This window comes from Pelobates fuscus, chromosome 10 (assembly GCF_036172605.1).
Source record: "Pelobates fuscus isolate aPelFus1 chromosome 10, aPelFus1.pri, whole genome shotgun sequence".
Classification (NCBI taxonomy): domain Eukaryota; kingdom Metazoa; phylum Chordata; class Amphibia; order Anura; family Pelobatidae; genus Pelobates; species Pelobates fuscus.
Genome location: NC_086326.1, coordinates 89,232,718 through 89,254,105, shown reverse-complemented (window position 1 = coordinate 89,254,105; position 21,388 = coordinate 89,232,718). Strand labels below are relative to the sequence as shown.

At 38.2% G+C, this 21,388-nt stretch overlaps 1 protein-coding gene across 6 annotated transcripts in view; it reads right to left on the bottom strand.

Annotated features, from left to right (window-relative positions):
- Positions 1–7,057: 7,057 nt before the first annotated feature.
- The window catches only part of FAM149B1 (family with sequence similarity 149 member B1), a 29,854-nt gene continuing 15,523 nt past the window's right edge, over positions 7,058–21,388 (bottom strand). The window contains exons 9-15 of one of the 6 annotated variants that reach the window (XM_063433971.1): positions 20,300–20,353; positions 19,982–20,079; positions 18,871–19,089; positions 17,771–17,891; positions 16,463–16,541; positions 8,230–8,358; positions 7,058–7,687 (exon numbers count right to left, since the gene is read on the bottom strand). In XM_063433971.1, coding sequence (XP_063290041.1) covers positions 7,614–7,687; positions 8,230–8,358; positions 16,463–16,541; positions 17,771–17,891; positions 18,871–19,089; positions 19,982–20,079; positions 20,300–20,353 — 774 coding nt within the window. In that variant the 3' untranslated portion in view covers positions 7,058–7,613. Of the gene's footprint in view, positions 7,688–8,229; positions 8,359–16,462; positions 16,542–17,770; positions 17,892–18,870; positions 19,090–19,981; positions 20,080–20,299; positions 20,354–21,388 lie in introns of those variants that run through there. The other 5 variants (XM_063433972.1, XM_063433973.1, XM_063433974.1 and 2 more) reach the window with 5 other exon arrangements.

Sequence of the window (21,388 nt, the reverse complement as noted above, 5' to 3'; positions counted from 1 at the left end):
TCTTCTTTACGCTCCAGAAATGTACTGTTCGTTCAGATCCTTGATATTTTATTTGAAATAGTAGGATTTTTAGATGTTCACTTGCTTTAATGTAAACCAGGAATTTCACCAAATAATACGCTGCTTTAAAATATTTTGATCTATTCTATCTTCATTTGGTTTCTCTCTCCACCACTTTTTTTTTTTTTTTTTTTTTTTTAAAACTATCAAGCTTGAACGCCTGGTTTGATTTCTGTATGATTTGTTACTCTAGTCCCATTTGGTCTATTTATAGATAACTTCTTGGAATTATGCCATACTTGCAGCCCTAACGCAATACAAAACTCTCTTCTCTCACAATATATCTTGCATATTGTTTACATTATAGCATTCTGCTCTGCAAGTTTAACAGACCCGATTATCACCACCAGTGTAATACGTAAGAGAATTTGTGCCAGAAAACATTTATTTTTCTATTTACCAATTTTAAACCAGAAGTATGCTTGGTAGGATTGGATCTGTTTCTTGAGCGTTATAGCAATGACTGCTTACAACACAGAGCATCATCTCTCTCCTAGAGCACTACGAAGGAGCTGCTCCTCAAGGCACACCTAACAGTCCAGGATTTAGGGACTAAAAAAGCAAAACTAAAAACACGTTGGAGTAAGGTTTGTTTCCTTTTCTAAACACCTGTAGACACACCCAGGTTATCCCTAAATCCTGGACTGTTGGGTGTGCCTTGAGGTAAGGGTTGATTAGCACTGAAAGCATCTCCATGGAGGTCAGCCTTCCACATCATATGCCTGTCCTTTGAGTAGTGGTAGCACAGCACTAACATGGCCTTGATATGTAAGCGGTATGGTTATAGCTAAAATAACTTTTGCTAATCAATGCTAATTCAACGAAAAAGGAAGCAATGTGGCTTGTGGTCTCCATAGCACCATAAATTATGCAAGGTTGTTAGTCTCTTCTCATTAGGTGGGCAGGAGAACGTTAAAACCCTTCACTTAGTTCATCATTCCCTTTTTCTCTCCATTTTCCTGAAACCGTAAAAAGTAATGGAAAGTTTCATGAAGTGGTTTTAATAAGTAATGCTAGCTAGAGTGCAATTTATGGACGCTGTACACTAGGCTGTAGCTGCTCCATCGAGAGACTATGCTTATATAGTGATCTCTTATTTTCTGTATATCACACGGTATAATTGATGTACTATATGTATATATCCACTCCTGTGCAAATGTGTTAAAATACTCTGAAGTAAGAATACTTACATACACACGAACACTAGTCACGCATACCACTTTATCTCAACATCATTGAGTCTGTCTGGGAATTACATGTAGAGAGAAGCAACGTAGGCTGCCTAAATCCAGAGAAGTCTTTCCACCATATATTTTCAGTCCTGATTGAATAGGACCTTACTTGCCTGCAGACTATGTTGCAAAACCTTTTGTTTGGTTGCTGAGACAATGAGGATGAAGAAGGGAAAAAAAAATGATGGGCACTATAACCATTTCATATAATTTAATTGGTTATAGTACCTGATAATAGCTTGGCACTGTCTCTCCACTAAAAATTTCATACTTTTTTTTTTTCTATATTTTTGTTGTGCATGTGAATAACAAAAATTAGGCATTAGACATTGAAACCTTTTAAAAGGAATTGACAGGTCGTATTAAGTTAAAGAGACTCTCCAGTGCCAGGAAAACAAACCCTTTTTCCTTGCACTAGAGAATCCTACAGTGTCCCCCTCCCTTCTGCCCCCCATCCCATGTTGCTCAAGGGGTTAAAACCCCCATCAGACTCTTACCTGAATTCAGCGCCAATGTCCTTCGGCGCTGGGTCAGGCTCGCGCCCACTCCTCCCACGCTGAAATCTGCCAGCGGGGAAGACCTAAAGCTGGGGTGGGGGGGCGGGCTTGGGTTCTCAAGATATCGGCACTTACATGCGGACTGCAGCGTGGCCAACACTCACCAAGATATGGTGCCCGCAGATGCTTACACGCATCTGTCCTCTGAGGAGGACAGCAGCACCGCCGACCTCTTCCCTCCACCGAGGCGGCGAATATAGCCACTAGCGACCACAGCACTTGGGGACTCTGCCCCAGCCACGAGGGCAGACATTAAAGCCCTGGTAGCTGAGATTCAAGCTTTGTTCAAGGCAGACTTGGCGCCAATACGGGAGGCGGTATCCACACTCACCACCCGAATGGACACAGTGCAGGAAGCTATTTCGCATCCTGCTGAAGCCTCAACCTTCCTGCAAGCCCTCGGCCTGTCGGCAGCACAGCCACAAACCACCCAGCCTGGAATGTAGCAGATATCACCCCATTTGTGCCAAGAGGAGGAGCACTCACGACAGCAGCACTGCCACCCTGAACTTTGGGACTGAGCTTGCCTGTGCACTACCCTGTGCACTACACACCTCACAAAATCCTATAACTGTTGCACTTCTTAAATGTTGATAATGTTTATATATTTTGCCTCTGTTTTTATGTTGCTGGCTCCATAGGCCTTAGATATAGCTATGTACCAAAGCACTGTACCCCCTCTCCTCCCCCACAACAGCACAGAGTTCCCAAGTAACAACTCTGCGCAAAAACAGCAGTCCTCTGGGTACCCAGAGCGTGACCCCAGCCTCCAGCTACAGCATAACAAAGTGGGAACTCACACCCAGCTTCAAGAGGTCCCATGCCCACTTATACCCTAACTACGTGCCTTACACATGCTTAGGTAACAGGACGTAACACACATTGGCCACAAGGCACATATAGCCCAATATTAACGCCCCCCCCCTAGGCACAAGCCCATGGACCACCGACAGGGAACCTGCCCTTACTAATAAAAACTGAGTAGACTAAGCTAGGTGGCGAATGTATCCATGTACTGTATAAATCTTTTATCTGCTGATCCCAAAATCTGTTATATTGTTTGCCAATACTCGCAAAAATAAAGAATAAAAATAAGAACCAGGTCTTGAGAGGGTGGCAATTTTTTGAGTGGAACAAAATGAGCCATCTTGGAAAAGCGGGCAACTACCATGAGGATGGTAGTATATGTGACGGAACACCTGGCACCCCGACTGGGTACCTCCGCCAATCAATGCTTCCTAGCTGACGCTGAGGACCATAAGCACCGCACCGGACACCATAAGCACCTTAGACCCCACAAACTGCTGCAGCTTGGTTGGGGTCTCGCCGTCCTTTCCTGTCCTGGACCAAACTCCTGGATCCAGAGATTCAGTGGGAAGGCCTCTCCTCCAGATAGTATAGCTGTGAAGCTCTTACAAAAGCTAATGGTATAGCTGTATTGCAGGCTCCCTACAATCACGAGACGAGGCTAAGTGTTGAGGGTTAAGCGGGAAATCAATTTTAATGATGGCCTTTTATGCAAGTCCCCAAGCAAGGTGTACGCCCACATGGACCTTGTTGGGGACAGGGACACAAAGCTTACAAACCAATCAGAACAGTAATTAAATGTACGACACTCCCATACAATATACACAATCCCTCCCCTCTGCCTGGGAGATAATTAAGGCAGATAATACATTAACCTAATTATCCCCAGGCAAAAAAACACACATTTTTATAAAGTATCATAAGTACCCCAAAACACAACACATCCCCTGATAGCTCTGATCTGGGTAACCAACATCACCGAACATAGCCGTTAGTGGATATTGTCATTATGTGTCTCTTGTTCGTGGGTTTCTTTTTACCGAACGGCGTTCAACTCCCGTTCGAATAGCCGAACCTCCATGGAAGCTTTTAGCGGTGTTCATGCCGTCGAGTGTCCGATTTGAGTTCCATGCACTCGAATACCAAGCACCGCTGGATGCATTCGACTAAACAAGATGGCCGCCGCACGTGTTTGAATGTAGTTGTTCTGGTGACATTTAACTTATTTGGGCATTGTTTCTTTGTTTTGTTCGAATACACTGTGCAAAAAAACTCCTATTCTCTAAGATTGCTCCCATTAACAAACTTCCTTTATTTATATATATATATGTATTTCTTTTTCCCCTTCCTTAAGTGACTCGCATCACTGGACCATGCCCCTGCATCACATGGTAACACAAAATCTTAGTCCACATTATTATAATATACCCTCCCATCTAAGATCATTCTCATCCACCATAGGTTGGTTATGCCATTAATATACACCCCTTTTGCCACTATGACGACGGCCGCACTACAATCCCCATATTGCCCAGTTAATAAGGCCGCCGATCACGTGACCCGTTCACTCTCTGCCCATCACTCCCTCCCACTTATGATGCCCCATCTAAGCACCTATTTTGTCACAATGACGATATCGCCGGTCATACTATAACCCCCATGATGCTTAAAATAGCCGCCGATCACATGACCAAAATGCGGTCTAATCTTACTTCTTTTTGTAACCCTTGTTTTTCACTACCACATATTTATTTGTTCTATCTATATTTTACTGTTTCTTCTTATATATGAATTTCCAACTTTATTTTCAATCATCAATTATGATTTATCATTTTGGCACCATTTTTAAAACACACAAGCTGTTTCACTCCCTTTATAAACCCAGACTTGCCAGGTTATGTTCTCTGCATTTCCACTTGAAAAAGCCTGCTGGCGAAACGCGTTGTGGACATTTTAAACTGTATTGTATTTTATTAAAGGTATTTTGGTCACTTCCTCACTGTGGGTTGCCATTTTACTTTATTTTATCTTCTTTACCTGGTTTCTGAGTTTTATCCTGTTCCAGTGAGACATTACTCCAAAGAATCCTAGGTGGGGATTATACCACTCAAGCCCTATACACTGAGCAGTGCGCCTGCTCGTGTAAATGTGAGTACCCTCTTTATATTTTATTTTCTGCTTTCCTGATTTTAAATAGAGAACAATATTGCTGTTCCTTTTTATTACATATGACCTTCCCTCAGTCAAGGCATCACCTCACATATCCTATAAGTGCAGATTATACCACTGTACGCACTTCATACTAGAGGTAGTCCATTAGCTCTACAAAACGTGAGTAGGATCATATAAGACTTACCAGATTAACACCTGATTGTTGAATATATTGCACCATTAGTTGTCTCTTTTATTTTCACATACGGAGTGTAAGAACATCTTCAACATACGGAGCTATTATCCCATATTCTACATTTTCGTTGGCTTCTACATACAGTCCCCCAAAAGACTTTTCTGAACTCTACTACTGGATTTCAAATACTTAGACTATACTACAACATTTATCTATTTTACTCTACATTTCTGGTGCTGCCTACCTACTGCCTTCTTTCCATTACCTTGACCTCGCCGCGTTTCTGATTACGCTTTTTCTCTGTCTAACGTTTAGTCCGGCCATTCTAAGGCCCAGTAATACGTTATTTCCTAGTCTTATCCCTTGCTATCCTAAACTCTGCGTGTTGGGGTATTACACCGTGACACATCCCTACCCAAGAGCTCCCCACAACCCTTGCCAACTACAACCCACATTCCCCTTCCCCAATAATACTCATTGATAGTCCTTTCACTCCACCCCCTCACTGACTCTAGGAATAATAGGAGATGCAGACATTTTCTGATAATTTTCAGGCATTATATCTGTGGCTTCTTGCAGAGAAATGTGTTCCTCCACAGGGTGGTAACCATTCCTGAAGTATAAATGAGCATTAATGGAGGCTTTATGAACTAAATTTCATTCTGTAAAAAATATTTAAATAAAAATGTGTATACTCGGTTTTGGTAGTGAAGGATTTAATGGAACTTCAAAATTGTCATGTGCACAAATCCTTTTCACCTGTGATGAATTAATCAAATTCCTGTTAATATACGTTTGAACGATTAATCCATCATGTAATTAACGAATGGAAAAACTTTAATGGGAATCAGACATTGAGTCTCATGCAGCTGGAATAAGTAAGTAATAAAACATACTAAATATTTAGTCAGCTGTTTTAGTATCACATCCTCATTGCAAACTACTTTTAAGTCTTCTCTAAGTAGTGGACTCCCCCCTCTTCTCTCCTCCCCCCACACCCTCCCCAAAAACAAACATTGCCTAATTGCAGGGTGCACTGAACAGGGGATAAAGTTTGCGCATTGTGTGAATTCTGGCTTAAAGCGGCACTGTTACCCCCTCCTGAAAAGATAATCTTTATGAAATACTAATTTTGGCTGTGTTAGAATTTCACTGAAATTTCAACCCAGTCAAGAGATATACAGAGACAAATTAGGGACTGCTTTTTCTCTGTATTTCTCCTCCCCCTGACTTTCTAAGACTCGGGGCGGACTAAGTGTCAATCCCAACAGGGAATTGTCTGTCTATGGAGTAACCTGCGGTTTCCTCCATAGACCTAAATACTGTACTCTTGCACATGCGCAAGAGTACAGCAGTGACGTCTGCTCCTGGAACCGAAGAAAGCAGACTGAAGAAGATGGTGGCACCCGGAAGTGACAGGTTCAAGTAGGAAAATCTCATTGTTACCTGCCACTCGACAACCAGCCCCTCAGCAGTGATGTCACCGTTGTAAGTCTTTGCAAATTCTGCAAAGTCCCCAGACGCTAACAGTGCCACTTTAACCTTGCTATTAATCGTGTGATTTTGCTATAGTTAAGATTATAGAATCACTGATCTAAACCATGGCATTGACAGGTAGAGGCATTTAAATAAATAAAACAGAAATATGAGGCAAATATGTTTTGTAAGAATTCCTATGCATTACTTCACCTTTGTCCTTTCATTGCTTAGTTTTTTAACTGTTGTACTGGGCATGAATTGCTTAGTTTTTGAACTGTTGTACTGGGCACAAATACAACTGTAATGTAATTTCTCAATTAAAGAACATATTACGTGATTTGATCAGATTAGGCTTGCAAAAAAAAAAAAACACCACAAGCCTTTCTTTTTGTAAAGCAACATTAGTAACCTTTTAAAACAAATTGCATTTAATTTTTTATTATTTAGAGACCCTCAAATGCATTACACTGCTATATTGTTTAAAGTGAAAATAGATTTAGTCAGAAACGTGGAGATTGTAGAAAATGACCAGTGCTAATTCACAAATAACAGTGTTGTACCAACAGTCAAGGGATGGGTCCAGATTTGATTTGTTTTTTAACTAAGATTTCCCCCCAAAAAATTCAATTCCACAAAATACTCCTGTCCGTAACAGTTTTCATTTCTCAGCAAAACAAATTTTGATTTTTCTCAACTGTGATCGGAAACAGAGACCCCACAGGAGTGATTTCAGACACAGCTGAACTTGAAGTAAAGTAATTTTCCCTTGCCCAGAGATATCAAAAGTTTGGCCATGCTGCACAAAACAGCTTTAAGAGAGAATAAAAATGATTCTTCATTTTATGGCTTTCAGTGCTTGTTTATACAAAGTATTTTTTGCAGACTTGCTTATTGCTTTTTGTTTGTAGTGTTCCGCTGTTCTGCACCCAATACATTTTCTCAATTGGAGCTTCGGTGTTGTCCATCTTCAGTCACATTACTCTTTGGGTTGCAACGCCAAAAGCCCAGGATCCATTAGGACATTCCCATAGGCAGCCATCTCTAGAACATTTGGCATCTGCTGTATCTTAAAAATGTTCATAAAAATAGGTCAAATGCAAATATTTCATATTGTAGGTCTTGGGAGAATATCTAAAGTCTTTGTTTATTTCTTGTAAGAAATCCTCCCCGGGTAGAAGATTTTAGTGGCAAATGCAAAGGAATCCCTAAGAAACAACAAGGAAAAAAAAAGTGAAAGAAACAGCCCACACACAAAAAAATAAAATCACTATTTGCAGACATACTCTCAATGAAAACATGCATGCATTTATGTATGCATGTTGTCATTTGGGGTATACCAAATAGATATTCTGCCCAAAAACTTTGCAAGCCCTCCCCTTTTCCCCCATCACAGACTGATACCTGAAGTGCTACTGAAATAGGACACTCATTACCCATAAATTAAGGAAGTGCTGATGTGCTTTATGGGTCTGGAGTGGTCCTTTAAGACATATCATTTGGCAGTATTTATGGCACTTTGTTCACATGCAAACTGTTAAAAACTGTTAATATACTCCTAAAATAACTTAGATAATATCATGGTAAAACACCATTGTCATTACTGCATCATTTAGTATCATAATAATATTTCAGATATTTAACTTTAGCTCACAATCAACTGCCTGAAACACAAACCTGGATTAAACAATATACATTTCACCACAGTTAAACTAATCTACCGTGTTTACGGTGGTATTGTATTTCTTACCTGAGATAAGAGTTTCTGTCCCCTCCCTTAGTTCATTAAATGAATGGCCCCACTGAGTAGAATTGGCTAAAGAAGAACTAGAAACTCCTAAATTAACTCCAGTCACACCAATCCTCCTGGAATCTGCGGCTGAAAAACAATTAGCAAAATTAAACAAGGTTGCTTAGGGTGTCATTGGTATTTGTGCTCAGCATATATACAACTTTAAAAACTTTAGTGATTACTCTCTCAACACCAGCCATTTATACAAAACGGAGACATTTGCAGTCACTTTTATGCATTTTGTAGTCAAATTATTATTGTAAAATATCTAGTAAGTATTTATCAAGAAAAAGCAGGTGCTATTTGTGCAAAGTGCTAAATGTTGAGAGATATAATAGTTTTTATGGTGATTGCTGCTTATTTAGCCCTTTGTCAGAGAATAACACCTGTTTTCATCTTGATAAATCATCCACTCTTGATGAAAACCATGGCAAAGCCAGCTATTAGACTAGTGGTTTCCAAACCAGTCCTCAAGAACGCCTACCAGTACAAGATTTAGGGATTACCCAGTTGTGTCTAAGGTGTTTTTAGAAAGAAAGAAAACAAAAAACACCTTGACACAACTGGGTAATCGCAAATCCTGGACTAGTAAGCGTGCCTTGAGGACTGGTTTGGAAACCACTGCATTAGACCGATGAAACAAGTATCAAGTCATGTGGTCTCTTCAGTATTTTAATCTTCATATGGTTATATGAACTACATTTGTGCAGCCCTGGTGAAAACCAACAGATCAGATTTAACAGACTACAACAATTCATTTTGGATTCCATTAGAACCTTGCTATAACCTAGTTTTTTCCCCAGAAACAAACATTCATTTCAAAACAAGAAAAAAAAAAAAATACTTAAGTCCAAATTTAAAAAGTAAATTTGCTACATTGGGTACATAGAATGCAGTGTGTATAGAAGTATTAAGTGTGAAAGAAAAGTAGCGCTTATTCGGCTAATAATAAACTAAGTTTGATTTTTCATTTTTTCATAAATGAAGGTCTGGATATGTTAAAAAAAATATGTGAACAATAAGGAAGCTCTTTTGCCAGTACTTGAGAAGAGGCTACTAAACTGCCCCGCCCCCTAAAAAGAACATTGTTTTAGCTCCTCCAATCATCTTACTGATTTATAGTACCACACACAGTCACTTGAGGCTCTTACAAGCTAACGAGAGTTAGGGCTGTCCAAGAGGCCCCCCTTATTCCTGTTTTATTTCATGAGAAGCCACTTTAATAAAATAGAATGAAAATGACCCCATAGCTGTCAAGCTTAGCCCACAATGGCTTCTTCTCTCTGTACAAGAGAACTATAGTTCTCTAGTAGTGAGTTTTCTTATATGGAAGCATTTGCCAATTTCATTCTATTCCTCATTTAATTTCAGTCTTTAGGACACCACAAGTTTGATGATGGCCTCACCATTTTACTGAGAGAAAGGAAAAAAAATCTGTTTAGTGGCCAGATTACAGATAAACACTAACAGAGCTATTTACTAAAGTGAGAATTAAAAGTGAATTTCAAATTTGCTTTAATTTTGGCTACTCTGGCCTAAGATTTAAAGGACCACTTTAGGCACCCAAACCACTTCAGTGGTCTGGGTGCCAGGTCCATCCAGTGTTAACCCTGCAGGGTTAAGCCTATGTTTACACTAGGGTTAATCCAGCCTCTAGTGGCTGTCTCACCGACAGCCGCAGAGGCGCTTCAGCGCTTCTCACTGTGAAAATCAGAGTGAGAAGACGCGGACGTCCATAGGAAAGCATTGAGAAATGCTTTCCTATGGACTGTTTGAATGCACGTGCGGCTCTTGCCGTGCATGCGCATTCAAAGCTGACATCGGGAGAGGGAGGAGAGTTCCCTAGCACCGAGGGAGCCCAGCGCTGGAGAAAGGTAAGTTTTTAACCCCTTCAGCCCAGCGGGAGTGGGACCCTGAGGATGGGGGGGGACTTAAAGACTCTATAGAGCCAGGAAAAAGAGTTTATTTTCCTGGCACTATAGTGGTCCTTTAAGATTCATCTTGGTAAATAACCTTGTCTTTATGAAGATAAAAAGCAGTTAAAATATGGTAATGTTTTTTGGAATTCAGCAGAATTTGAACTATTACCAAGCAATTAAGGCCTCACTGAGAGGACAAAAAAACAACACAATCAACCAACAAGATAGAGCACACGCTAAATAAACTGAAATATTTTTGCCAGCAGTTCCCCTAGAAATGCATATTTCTCAGTAACAGAACCCTCAGTATTTGAATTGTATTCCAGGATGCGACTTGATTTGAGATTTTACATCAAGTCTTTCATAAAACTCTTCATGCTATATACATTTTAGAAATATTAGATTATTAAATATATAGACACAATAAGGAAGACTGTAGTGGATCTGCAAAGGAGCAGGTCCGATAGCACTCTAGATACCCTAATTACAAGTTTAAGGTCCAATGATAGGCGGATATTAAATAACTTTATTTTGATCCCTAAATAAGAGAAAACATAAAAAGCAAAGAGAGTGCAAAGTGTAGTGAAAAGAAAAAAATAAATATTAAAATAGGACCAACTGCTAAAGCTTTTATACAGACAGTATCCAAGTTTATATACAATTCAGACTTAGACCATAACTCTTGGTAACATTATATTTAATGCAAAATACAATTTGTACTAGAAGCAGAGGTCTACCTTTTTTCTGTATATATATATATATATATATATATATATAAATATATATATATATATATATATATATATATATATATATAATTTTTTTTTTTTTGGATACTACCAGCTAAGCTTTAGCAGTTGGTCCTATTTTAATATTATCTTTTGTATTCACTACACTTTGTACTCAGTTTGCTTGTTATGTTCTCTCTTATTTAGGGATCAAAGTAAAGTTTATTTAACCCCTTAAGGACAGAGAATTTCAGAAGCTTGTCTTTCACTTAATGACAACAGCATTTTTTGCTGTTTGCGTTCAACTGCAATTTGCATTTTACTAATTTATTGCACCGACGCATATTATATACCGTTTTTTAAAGGACAGAAAGGGCTTTAATTTGATGTAACAACCAGGTAAAAATCTTGTAACAATTCTCAAAAATAGAGCTAGGTAAGTAACAAACCTTGTGCTATGTGAAGTTATCACTTCACATGGACTATATACGGTATTAACTCTGTATTCTAGCCGGTATGTTTGTCTAAGTACAAGATATCCTCGCTGCAGCATGCAAAATAGAGAAATATATTGACTAAACTATAATCGTTGTGATCGATGTGCTAAGCGATATGGGACGCTGCACGGATACCACGATAGTTAGTGTACAAAAAATTTGATCGCTACTGAGATGGTTTTTAAGCTTGGTAACTTAGCACATGTGAATAAGTATTCAACCGCTCATGCCGTAATTATAGGGAAATAATTGGTACCCCAAACAGTCAGAAGAGAGGACAGAGAATCTGATCCACCATAGATGTAGTATTATAGTGTTGCCTGAAGCATAAGTGGTTAAACCAACTCGGGGTCATGAGGCAGGAATGGTGTTCGATATTCATGGAGTGTTAGATAAAGATGAAGCCTCGAGACCCCCGAGTTCCCCTGACGCGCGTGTTTCTGATGAGTTGTGGGCGAAACGCGCGTGTCAGGGGAACTCGGGGGTCTCGAGGCTTCATTTGTAAAAGTAGACACTCCAGGGTATCTCATAAGGTGCATATTGTGCCTTAACATGCCCCCATTATTTCACCAATATATACCAAAGTATGTGGTAAAAAATTATTTTGGGCATTTTTTTTTTACATACGGATTGCATTTTTGCTGGGCATTTTGTATATTTCATATGTGCCACTAAGTTCAAAACCCCCAAATTATGCTCAGCTAAGTCTTCTGAGTAAAAGGACATCCCCATTGTATGTCTATGGCACTATTTCGTGAAGCTACAGTGCCATATAGGAGACCAAGCCATATCAGTTTTTACCGAACTTTTAATTTTGACGCTGGGCCTATGTGCAATTTCCAAGCATCTTCACAGGTTTTAAATTCAAACTACCCCACAAAGGCCTACCATTTCTTAAAGTAGACACCCCAGGGTATTTCAAAAGGCATATTTTGAACCTTAGCGTGGGATCATTTTTCCGCTAGCTTGTACCAAGTGTAGTGGTAATAAGCGTTTTTTCTGCCTTTTCGACACACAAAGTGAGTTTGCACAGTATATGTTGCAAACCGTATGTGTACTACCACTGTATAATACTTCAAATGTTGCTCAGCTATGCCTGCTGAGTACAAAAATACCCCCGTATGTACCTTTGCCAGGTATATGTGGACATCGGAGGGGCACATTTGGGACACAGCCATTCCATTTTTTTTCAAACTTAACATTTTTACGCTGTGCCCATGTCCCATTTTAGAGTATTTTACCAGGCTATATAATCCAAATACCCCATAAAGCCATACCATTTCTTAAAGAAGACATCCCAGGGTATTTCAAAAGGCATATTTTGAACCTTAGCGTGGGATCATTTTTCCGCTAGCTTGTACCAGGTGTGGTGGTAATAAGCGTTTTTTCTGCCTATTGGACACACAAAGTGAGTTTGCACAGTATATTTTGCAAACCTTATGTGTGCTACCACTGTATAACACTTCATATGTTGCTCAGCTATGTGGTCTGAGTACAGCAATACCCCCGTATGTACCTTTGCCAGGTATATGTGGATGTTGAAGGGGCACATTTCAGACGCAGCCATTCAGTTTTTTCTAACTTTGAAGTTTTATGCTGTGTCCATGTTTCAATTTGGAGTAGTTTAGATGGTTGGTTATTGAAACTTCCCCACAAACACATACTATTTATTAAAGAATACACCCTGGGGTAATTCAAAAGACATATTTTGAACCTTGGCGTGGGATAATTTTTTCTCTAGTTTGTTTCAGGTGTAGTGGTAATGAGCATTTCTAAATGTATTTTTTAACTTTTTAAAACTTTTTAAAACTATTTTTTAAACTTTTGTTTTGCTTATTAATTTTTTTAAAGTTTCCTAAACTTTCTTAAAACTTTTTTTTACAGATTTAACATTTTTCGAAGCTTTTCTTTTTCCCGTTAACCTCTAACTAGCAGTAAATTCCCCATTTCCCCATAACTCCCAATCACCCCAGCTAGCAAAATATTTAATTATACAATATTTAAATTAGTTAATTAAATAAATGTAACCCCTGAGGGTTAAAAAAATAAATAAAAGTTAATCGTCAGGGGTTAAAAAAAATGAGATCACAGTATAATACTGTGATCTGTATTTTGATCACTGTAGGCAGTGATTGACTGGCAGGGAAGGGGTTCATTTTTATTTGGACTGGGTAAAGGTTTTTTTTTTTTTTTTACTTAAACGTTATTAAAACTTTTTTTTAACTTAATTTTTTAACTTTTTAAAGCTTATTTTAAAACTTTTTTTAATGTTAACCCCTTGTTAAAATCACTAAATCCCCCAATTCCCCACTAACTTCCATCCTCCCCAGCTAGCTAAATTTATAATTTTAAAATATTTAAATTAATTAATAAAATAAATTTAACCCCTGAGGGTAAAAAAAAAAAAAAAAAATTAACCCTCAGGGGTTAAAAAAAAAAAAAAAAAAAAAAAGGTCAGATCATAGTAAAATGCAATCCCTGCCAATTGATCACTGTAGTCAGTGATCAATTGGCAGGGAAGGGGTTAATTTTGTATTAAACTGGGTAAAGGGGGGTGGGATTTTAAATTTAACTTTTTTTTTTTTTTACAGGGGGAAGGATCAGTGAAGATCCGTCTCCCTGCACTTCACAGTGAACCCGGAAGTGCAGGGAGGTGGAAGGTAAGTATACACAGCACATATGCTCGCTCTGACATGCTGTCAGAGCGAGCACATGTGCTGGGACAGCGCAAGTCGGTGCTCCCGGTCTGCCTCTAATACAGACGCAGACCGGAGCACCATTAACCTCGCGATCGCCGCGATTGTGGCAATCTGGGGTTAATTTTAACGGGTGACGGACGAGGTCCGTCACTCGTCGTTATGGCAATCCCCAGAGTGACGGACCTCGTCAGTCACTCGTCATTAAGGGGTTAATATATATATATATATTTTCTTACTTTCTTGTAAATAATGCAATTTACGCCTACCATTGGACCGTAAACTTGTAATTAGGGTATCTAGACTGCTATCGGACCTGCTCGAGTCTTCCTTATTACTCCTACTTTGGGTTATGCCCGCAGTACCCTACAACCATTACAACTTCAGTGAAAGTTTTCTTTCTCTCACTGTCGCTGTGTTTTTCAAATATATAGACACCATGTCATAAACAGATTATCATTCCTCACTGATTGTAAACTCGTTTAAGCAGGGCCTTGTTTACCTTTTGTCTATGTTAATATTTTGTATGTCAACTGCTTGTTATTATCCCAATTCTATGACTGTAAAGCACTGCAGAATTTGTTGGCACTCTATAAATAATAAATCTGTTTTTCTAATCACAAGGGGGGCCTAAAGTCTATTTGTCTTTAAAACTGGAATCAAAAACAACAATATATGTGAACACAACCCAGTGAAGAAAATTATATATATGTGATTCAAAGCAAACCAGGACTTCCCTTAATGTTTCAGGTGAAGTATCCTGGTAACTCCCCGAAGACTTCCTCTTGTCTTCAATAGATATATGCACATAGATAGGGGAAAATCTGCTAAATATAAATACAATAAAGAAACATAGCGTTTAACTGTGTGGGGACTGGCACTGATTTAAAGTTACAATTGGTCACTCACAGATTTGCAGAATTAAAAAAGCCTTGAGTGGTATCTTTCAGTGTCCAATCTGTTGTCCCTCCTCACATGTTCCTCTCAGAGCAGAATGTATGTATCTCAAAATAAAAAGATATATACACGAATGTAGTACACTTCCAGAGTTGAAATAAAAAAGTATTTAATGACTTACATATAGGTAAAAAACAAACGGCTTGTCACCATGCACGTCCTACGCGTTTCATCCTAGATATGGACTTCCTCAGGGACTTGGTGCAGTAAAGTGCAAAAACGAAATAGCAGCATGTGCTGCTATTTCGTTTTTGCACTTTACTGCACCAAGTCCCTGAGGAAGTCCATATCTAGGACGAAACGCGTAGGACGTGCATGGTGACAAGCCGTTTGTTTTTTACCTATATGTAAGTCATTAAATACTTTTTTATTTCAACTCTGGAAGTGTACTACATTCGTGTATATATCTTTTTATTTTGAGATACATACATTCTGCTCTGAGAGGAACATGTGAGGAGGGACAACAGATTGGACACTGAAAGATACCACTCAAGGCTTTTTTTAAACTGGAATGCCTGTTTAATCTGGTACAGTTTGACCATTCGAAAATTGGCATTGTGGAGAACCGATAAATGAATTTAGGCCAACAAATACAAAATCCCAGCTTAGTGAATAGCCCTTTCTACAGTTTGCAGCCATTGTCTGCATGTTGAGGTTTCCCTAGAGTTGTTTCAAAAATATCACATTTTCCTTTATGGTGCAAAGCATACAGCATTTTTCGATATTATTTAGTCAAAACAAAACAGAACACAACAGGTAAGTGAAAAAAATAGATGATTTGCAAAGATAACGAAAGAAAGAAAGAAAGAGATAGCTAAGACACCAGCATAGCTGCTTACATTTTCTATGCTATATTAAAGGGATAGTGTAGGCCCTGTAGAAGCTCCATCTCATGGAAGTGATTATAGTGTCAGGAGTCCCCTGGCATCATCCTTCTATTCAGTGTTAAACCGTTTTAATATGTTAATGCTATATGAGAGTTCCCAACAGCTCATCCCCTCTGTTTTGCTTGAGCTAATAAGGAAGCATTAGCGCAAGTAGCAAATGGGTGGCTGTGATTGGCTGAAAGTGTCAACTGACCACTTTCAGCCTATCACTGTGACCATTCAGGTATGAAATGGTATGGTTAGAAGAAGTGTGCAAGCTCTGCCTTAGCAACACCTTTAGTGGGGAAGGGGCTATGGGAACTCAGTGAGCCGTATTCAATGTTAAACTGCTTGAAAATGGTTTAACACTGAATGAAGGGATAGTGCCAGGGGAGACTAGAAATGATAGCCAATTTGATCAAATAAAATGGTTATAGTGCTTACATTGTCCCTTTAATAGTTCAATATTCACTTTGTTATTCGTGACAAAAAGCTAAAAGTGGGAAAATATGTATACCAGGATCCTACCTAATCCATCAGATCCTCTCCTACGAAGCAGATTTGTGTGATCATAAACTATGAAGGACCTCCCCAGTTGGTTATCTGGCTGGAAAAATAGTAGATTACTTTCAAAGTAGTAGATATTAGTGTTTGAATGCTTATTAAAGTGTCAGTAATGCCTTAATGTAAAAGGCTTTTACGTGATACTCAAAACACATTCAAATGTATATAGAAATCTAATGGGAATTGTTAGATGTTCCCTTTTACTGCTCAGCCTTATATTTTAAACGAGGGACTGCATAGAAAGACTAAAACAGCCAACTTTTTTAAATAAAAACTGTATTCTGCTTGGCTGTTTGAGGTCAGATGATGGTCAGGGAGGCCAGTAAAGCAAATCTTCGGAGGATACAAATTAATAGTTGCCCCAGTCTGCTGTAAAGAGCAGACTTCTTGGCCAATAAATTATAAATAATCACATATTTTTAAATCCCCCCCAAGCTCTATAGGCGTGCCAAAAATATAAAACCACATATGGTGTCAAACTACAACTCCTGTGATGTTTTGCTGTGCTTTAGAATGGCAAAACATGACAGAAGAATTAGTTCTAAATCATTTTGGGGATCTACCTTTAGTGCACTTCTTCATACAAACTAAACTTAAAGTGGATATAATTGAATGAACAACATTTAGTCTCCCCATGAAAAATACTCCATTTGCAGGGTGGTTTAAATTACACAATATAACATAATAAATACATTAACTCAAAATCAGGTTGTAATGAGGAAATATTGGGTACAAATTATGTTGGGGACATTATGTACTGAAGGTCTTTTGTGGTTATATATTGCACATTTATGACTAGCTGATTTATGACAAATAACATTGTTTTTGTAGTAAAATGTACACAATTTATATTTTGTATAAGAGCATAAAGCACAAAACGACAAAGTAGGTAATTAGGCATAAACAGTAAAAGTATGTATGGGTTATTTAACAATTAGCGGTTTATTTGCAGTAAACATGTCTATCTATATTATAGGTATCTATTAAACAATTTTCAAATTAGGACTGCTTAAGCAAGGTGTTTAATACAATAATTTATATATAATATATATTACCATACAATATATGTGGAGAGCACTCTTAACTGGTAAGTTGTGGGGTGAAGGAAGCCTAGAACCACAATCCAGTATATGCATGTAATGAAAGACAATGTTTTGGCCTACTTTCAAGGCCTTTCATGGTCAAAACATGACATAATAAAGGCCACAAAGTATTTCATTCTCACAAAAAAGGAGTGCTGGATCTTTAGTTTTCTAATGGTTTAATATTTACCGTCTGCCTTCGTGACCCAGGCATACTCTGGTGATCTAAATCTGAGGTACCAATAGGTGGCAGTAGATTGTTTCTGGTGAAAGATACAGGAGAACTTGATGGCTGGTCATTTGTAGCATGTCTGACAAATAAAGCAGCAACAAGAAAACAAAACATGTTACAGTGCATCAAATATAACATAGAGCAATATTAAATATAAAGATAACCCCCTTTTAAAAACACCTGCAAGAAAAGAATGGTTAAAGGGACACTATAGTTACTAAAGGAACTTTAGCTTAATGAAGCAGTTTTGGTGTATAGATCATGCCTCTGAAGATTCAGTGCTCAATTCACTATAATTTAGGAGTTAAATCACTCTTGATTCTGTCCATGCAGCCCTAGTCACACCTCCCATGGCTGTGACTCACACAGCCTGCATGGAAAAAATGGTTTCACTTTTAGTTCAGTTGTAACTTACTTTAATGGTTTTTACCTCCTGCTCTCTAAATTTAACTTTAATCACACACAGGAGGCTCTGGAAGGTTCTAGCAAGCTATTATCAGTGCAGGGGATAAGAAATTTAAAAGTAATCACAATTTGCAATAAAGGAAGTATGAACATTAGATGACTCTTTACAGGAAGTGTTTAGGAAGGCTGTGTAAGTCACATGCAGGGAGCTGTGACTAGGGTGCATAAAAAAAGTGTTTTAGCTCCTAAATGGTAGAGAATTGAGCAGTTAGATGGAAGGGACAGGATCTATACACCAAAACGGCTTTATTAAGCAAACGTTGTTTTGGTGACTAGTGTCCCTTTAAATGTGCCATATAACTAAAAGTGATCCTTTCAATGATACATGGAATACACATTTCTAATCTGCTGAGTATTTTATTGCACATGCATAAGTTCAAAGCTCCATTTACTACTACTGCTAAATATAATTTTAGAATTATGGTGTGAAAATTAAGCCCGGGCAAGAAGAAATTCACCCCTGGTTATTGTGCCATGAACACTCTAGGCTTGCAGTGGTGAGTAACTTTTAGGACTAGTTAGAAGTGCAGGACTATCTATATATACATACATTCTACATTGTAAAAAATATATATAAAGGTCTGTAGACATACAGTCGTGTTCCTCTGATGACTTCTTCCATTTTTGGTGTCCCAGCTCTGGATGAACTATTATTGATAGGATGCAGAGTGCGTGGAGGGTTGCGTCTCCTAGCTGATGAAACGTTACACGACAAGGATGAGGAGCTCTGCTCTAACAAGCGGACAGCACGTGGTTTGCCAGAGATTAGAGCAGCAGATGTTGGCCTCAGAGGAGATTTCTCATCAGAATCGCTGCATGACATGAAAAAGGATAAAGGAAGAAATGTGAACAACAAAGAAAACAACAATTCAAAATCCAAAATATGGTACTCCACAATTACCCTGCACAAATATCCGGATAAAGACAATTCATGCAGATCTATGCAAAACACATTAAAAGCAAAGTTGTCAGAAGCCCTGTAGAAATAATTAATTAAGCAAATAAAAAATAACAATGATCATAAACTGGCATATATTGCCACATTGGTGTATGCAGTTAACCTGTACACAGCAATGTTTATGTATGAACATAAACTCTACATACTGTATTTTCAAAATATAGGACACGGTTTTCTACACCCAAAAAAACAACAAACTGACTTTGCCTTTATCCCAAGTGTCACCCAGTGAGGGGACAGGGTGACTGGCAGGAAGGGGTGCATAGAACTCCTCCTTCCCATCAGCTACTCCATCTAGCATGGCATAGCGCACTGTGGGTAGGACATTCAATTGGTTGTTTTATTGTTTTTCTTCTACAATCTTAGTTAAAATATATGTGCACATATTAGAAAATACGATATTATTAAAATGTACTCACCTTTACTCCCCCGCCGAGCCAGCCCGGTTGTGGCTGCCACACCTCGCCAACTGAGATAATCAATCCTGATGATCTCAGCCAATCCAATGCTTCCTCAAAGGCTTGTGTCTTTTGTTAGCACTTCTTTAGAATAATTCAGCCCCACCACGAAAGTCCACTACAGTGAAATTACTTTACAGAAGTAGAATTACATTTACCAACTGTAAAATACGTTCAGATACATTGAAACAGGATTCATTTGTAGGAGCACACACTTCAAAGTCAAATGTCTGATACGAAAACATAAAGATGCAAAATATCTTTACTGTTGAGATTGTCAACACTCACAGATGTAGATTCCTCTGTTGCAATGGGAATCCATGAATCATTATCAAGTCGTTCAGATTACGTGAACTGGAGATGCTTCCCCCATGAGAACGATTAGCCTGCAAAACAAAATTGATTTCAGCACATGATGAAGCATCCTTGCATTATTATTTTTTTATTTTTTTTTACCACCACAGAATACAAGCTGTAATGTTTTAAACATCAAAACAAGAAAATGTAATTATATTTTGATGAGGTAGCAGAGAATCAGTAATATTACTAGAATTTGTGAATAACAGAATCTTTAGCATGAGATGGGTGTTATTTGGTCATACATACGTGAGAGGGTTTTCCACTCTTTTTGACTTTGGTTTTGCATCTATCATTTGAATTCTAGAGTGTTTAATGAGGCCAAAGCAAGGACAGAAGTGAGAGGAATAAATAAAAAGAAAAGATCAGAATAGGAGCTTATAATGAGAAGTAGAAATCAAAACAGAAAATAAAAAAGTAGTTTACATTTTCAAATTAATATACCCAGCACAAATGTACTTCCAGAAAATAAAAAAAAACATGATCTGTCTCTGAATTCTAAATTTAAACAGCATGAGGCATGGATAAGCCCATTAAAACATAACACCCTCCCCCCACCCACCGAGAGGGGAAAAAAAGAAACCCAAAACACATTCTAAAATTATGCATGATCAATTTAAAAAAAAAACATAAGTTGGGGTAGTTATCAATTAAACCCACATGTTTAGAACGCTCAGGAACTAAATTCATTCAGACATTTAACTTTGGGTAACACAGTGAGACATCAATTCATTACCTGGGATCTAGAGTCCAATGAAAAGTGCTATTGCATCCCTGCCTTGTTTAACTCAGGTTCAGGGGACTTGCCGCATTTGGGTGAAAGTGTGAAGCAAGGTATCATTAGAGCCCCGCACTGTCCCCCTAACAGCCCACTTATCTCATTCTAGCTTTTTAAAAGAAAATCCAATAGGTCCATCTTCCTTTGCAATCTCCAGCTGAATGGCCACATAGATCGTACCAAGATTTAAGTGACCAAAACCAAGAACCTCGCTTTTGGTTTTAAGATAATTTAGTAATACATTTTGCATTATATGTGTGGCGTCTTGCTTGAAATGAAACTTTAAATTATATAAATTAAAAAACATTCTGAGTGCTTATTCAGAATAATAACTTTTACCAAAATGTAAATATATTTATGATTTAAGAGCATCATTATATATTATTCTAATTGCATATTTATTTAAATAGAAGCAGGTCAAAATGTAATTGATACTAATCTAAACATTCATTCCAGAACAAACAACAACAACAACAACAACACACCTACATAGGAACTCATGGTATAAACAACAAACTGAGATCATGTGCATTCTGAGACATATGTTCTAAATATAACAG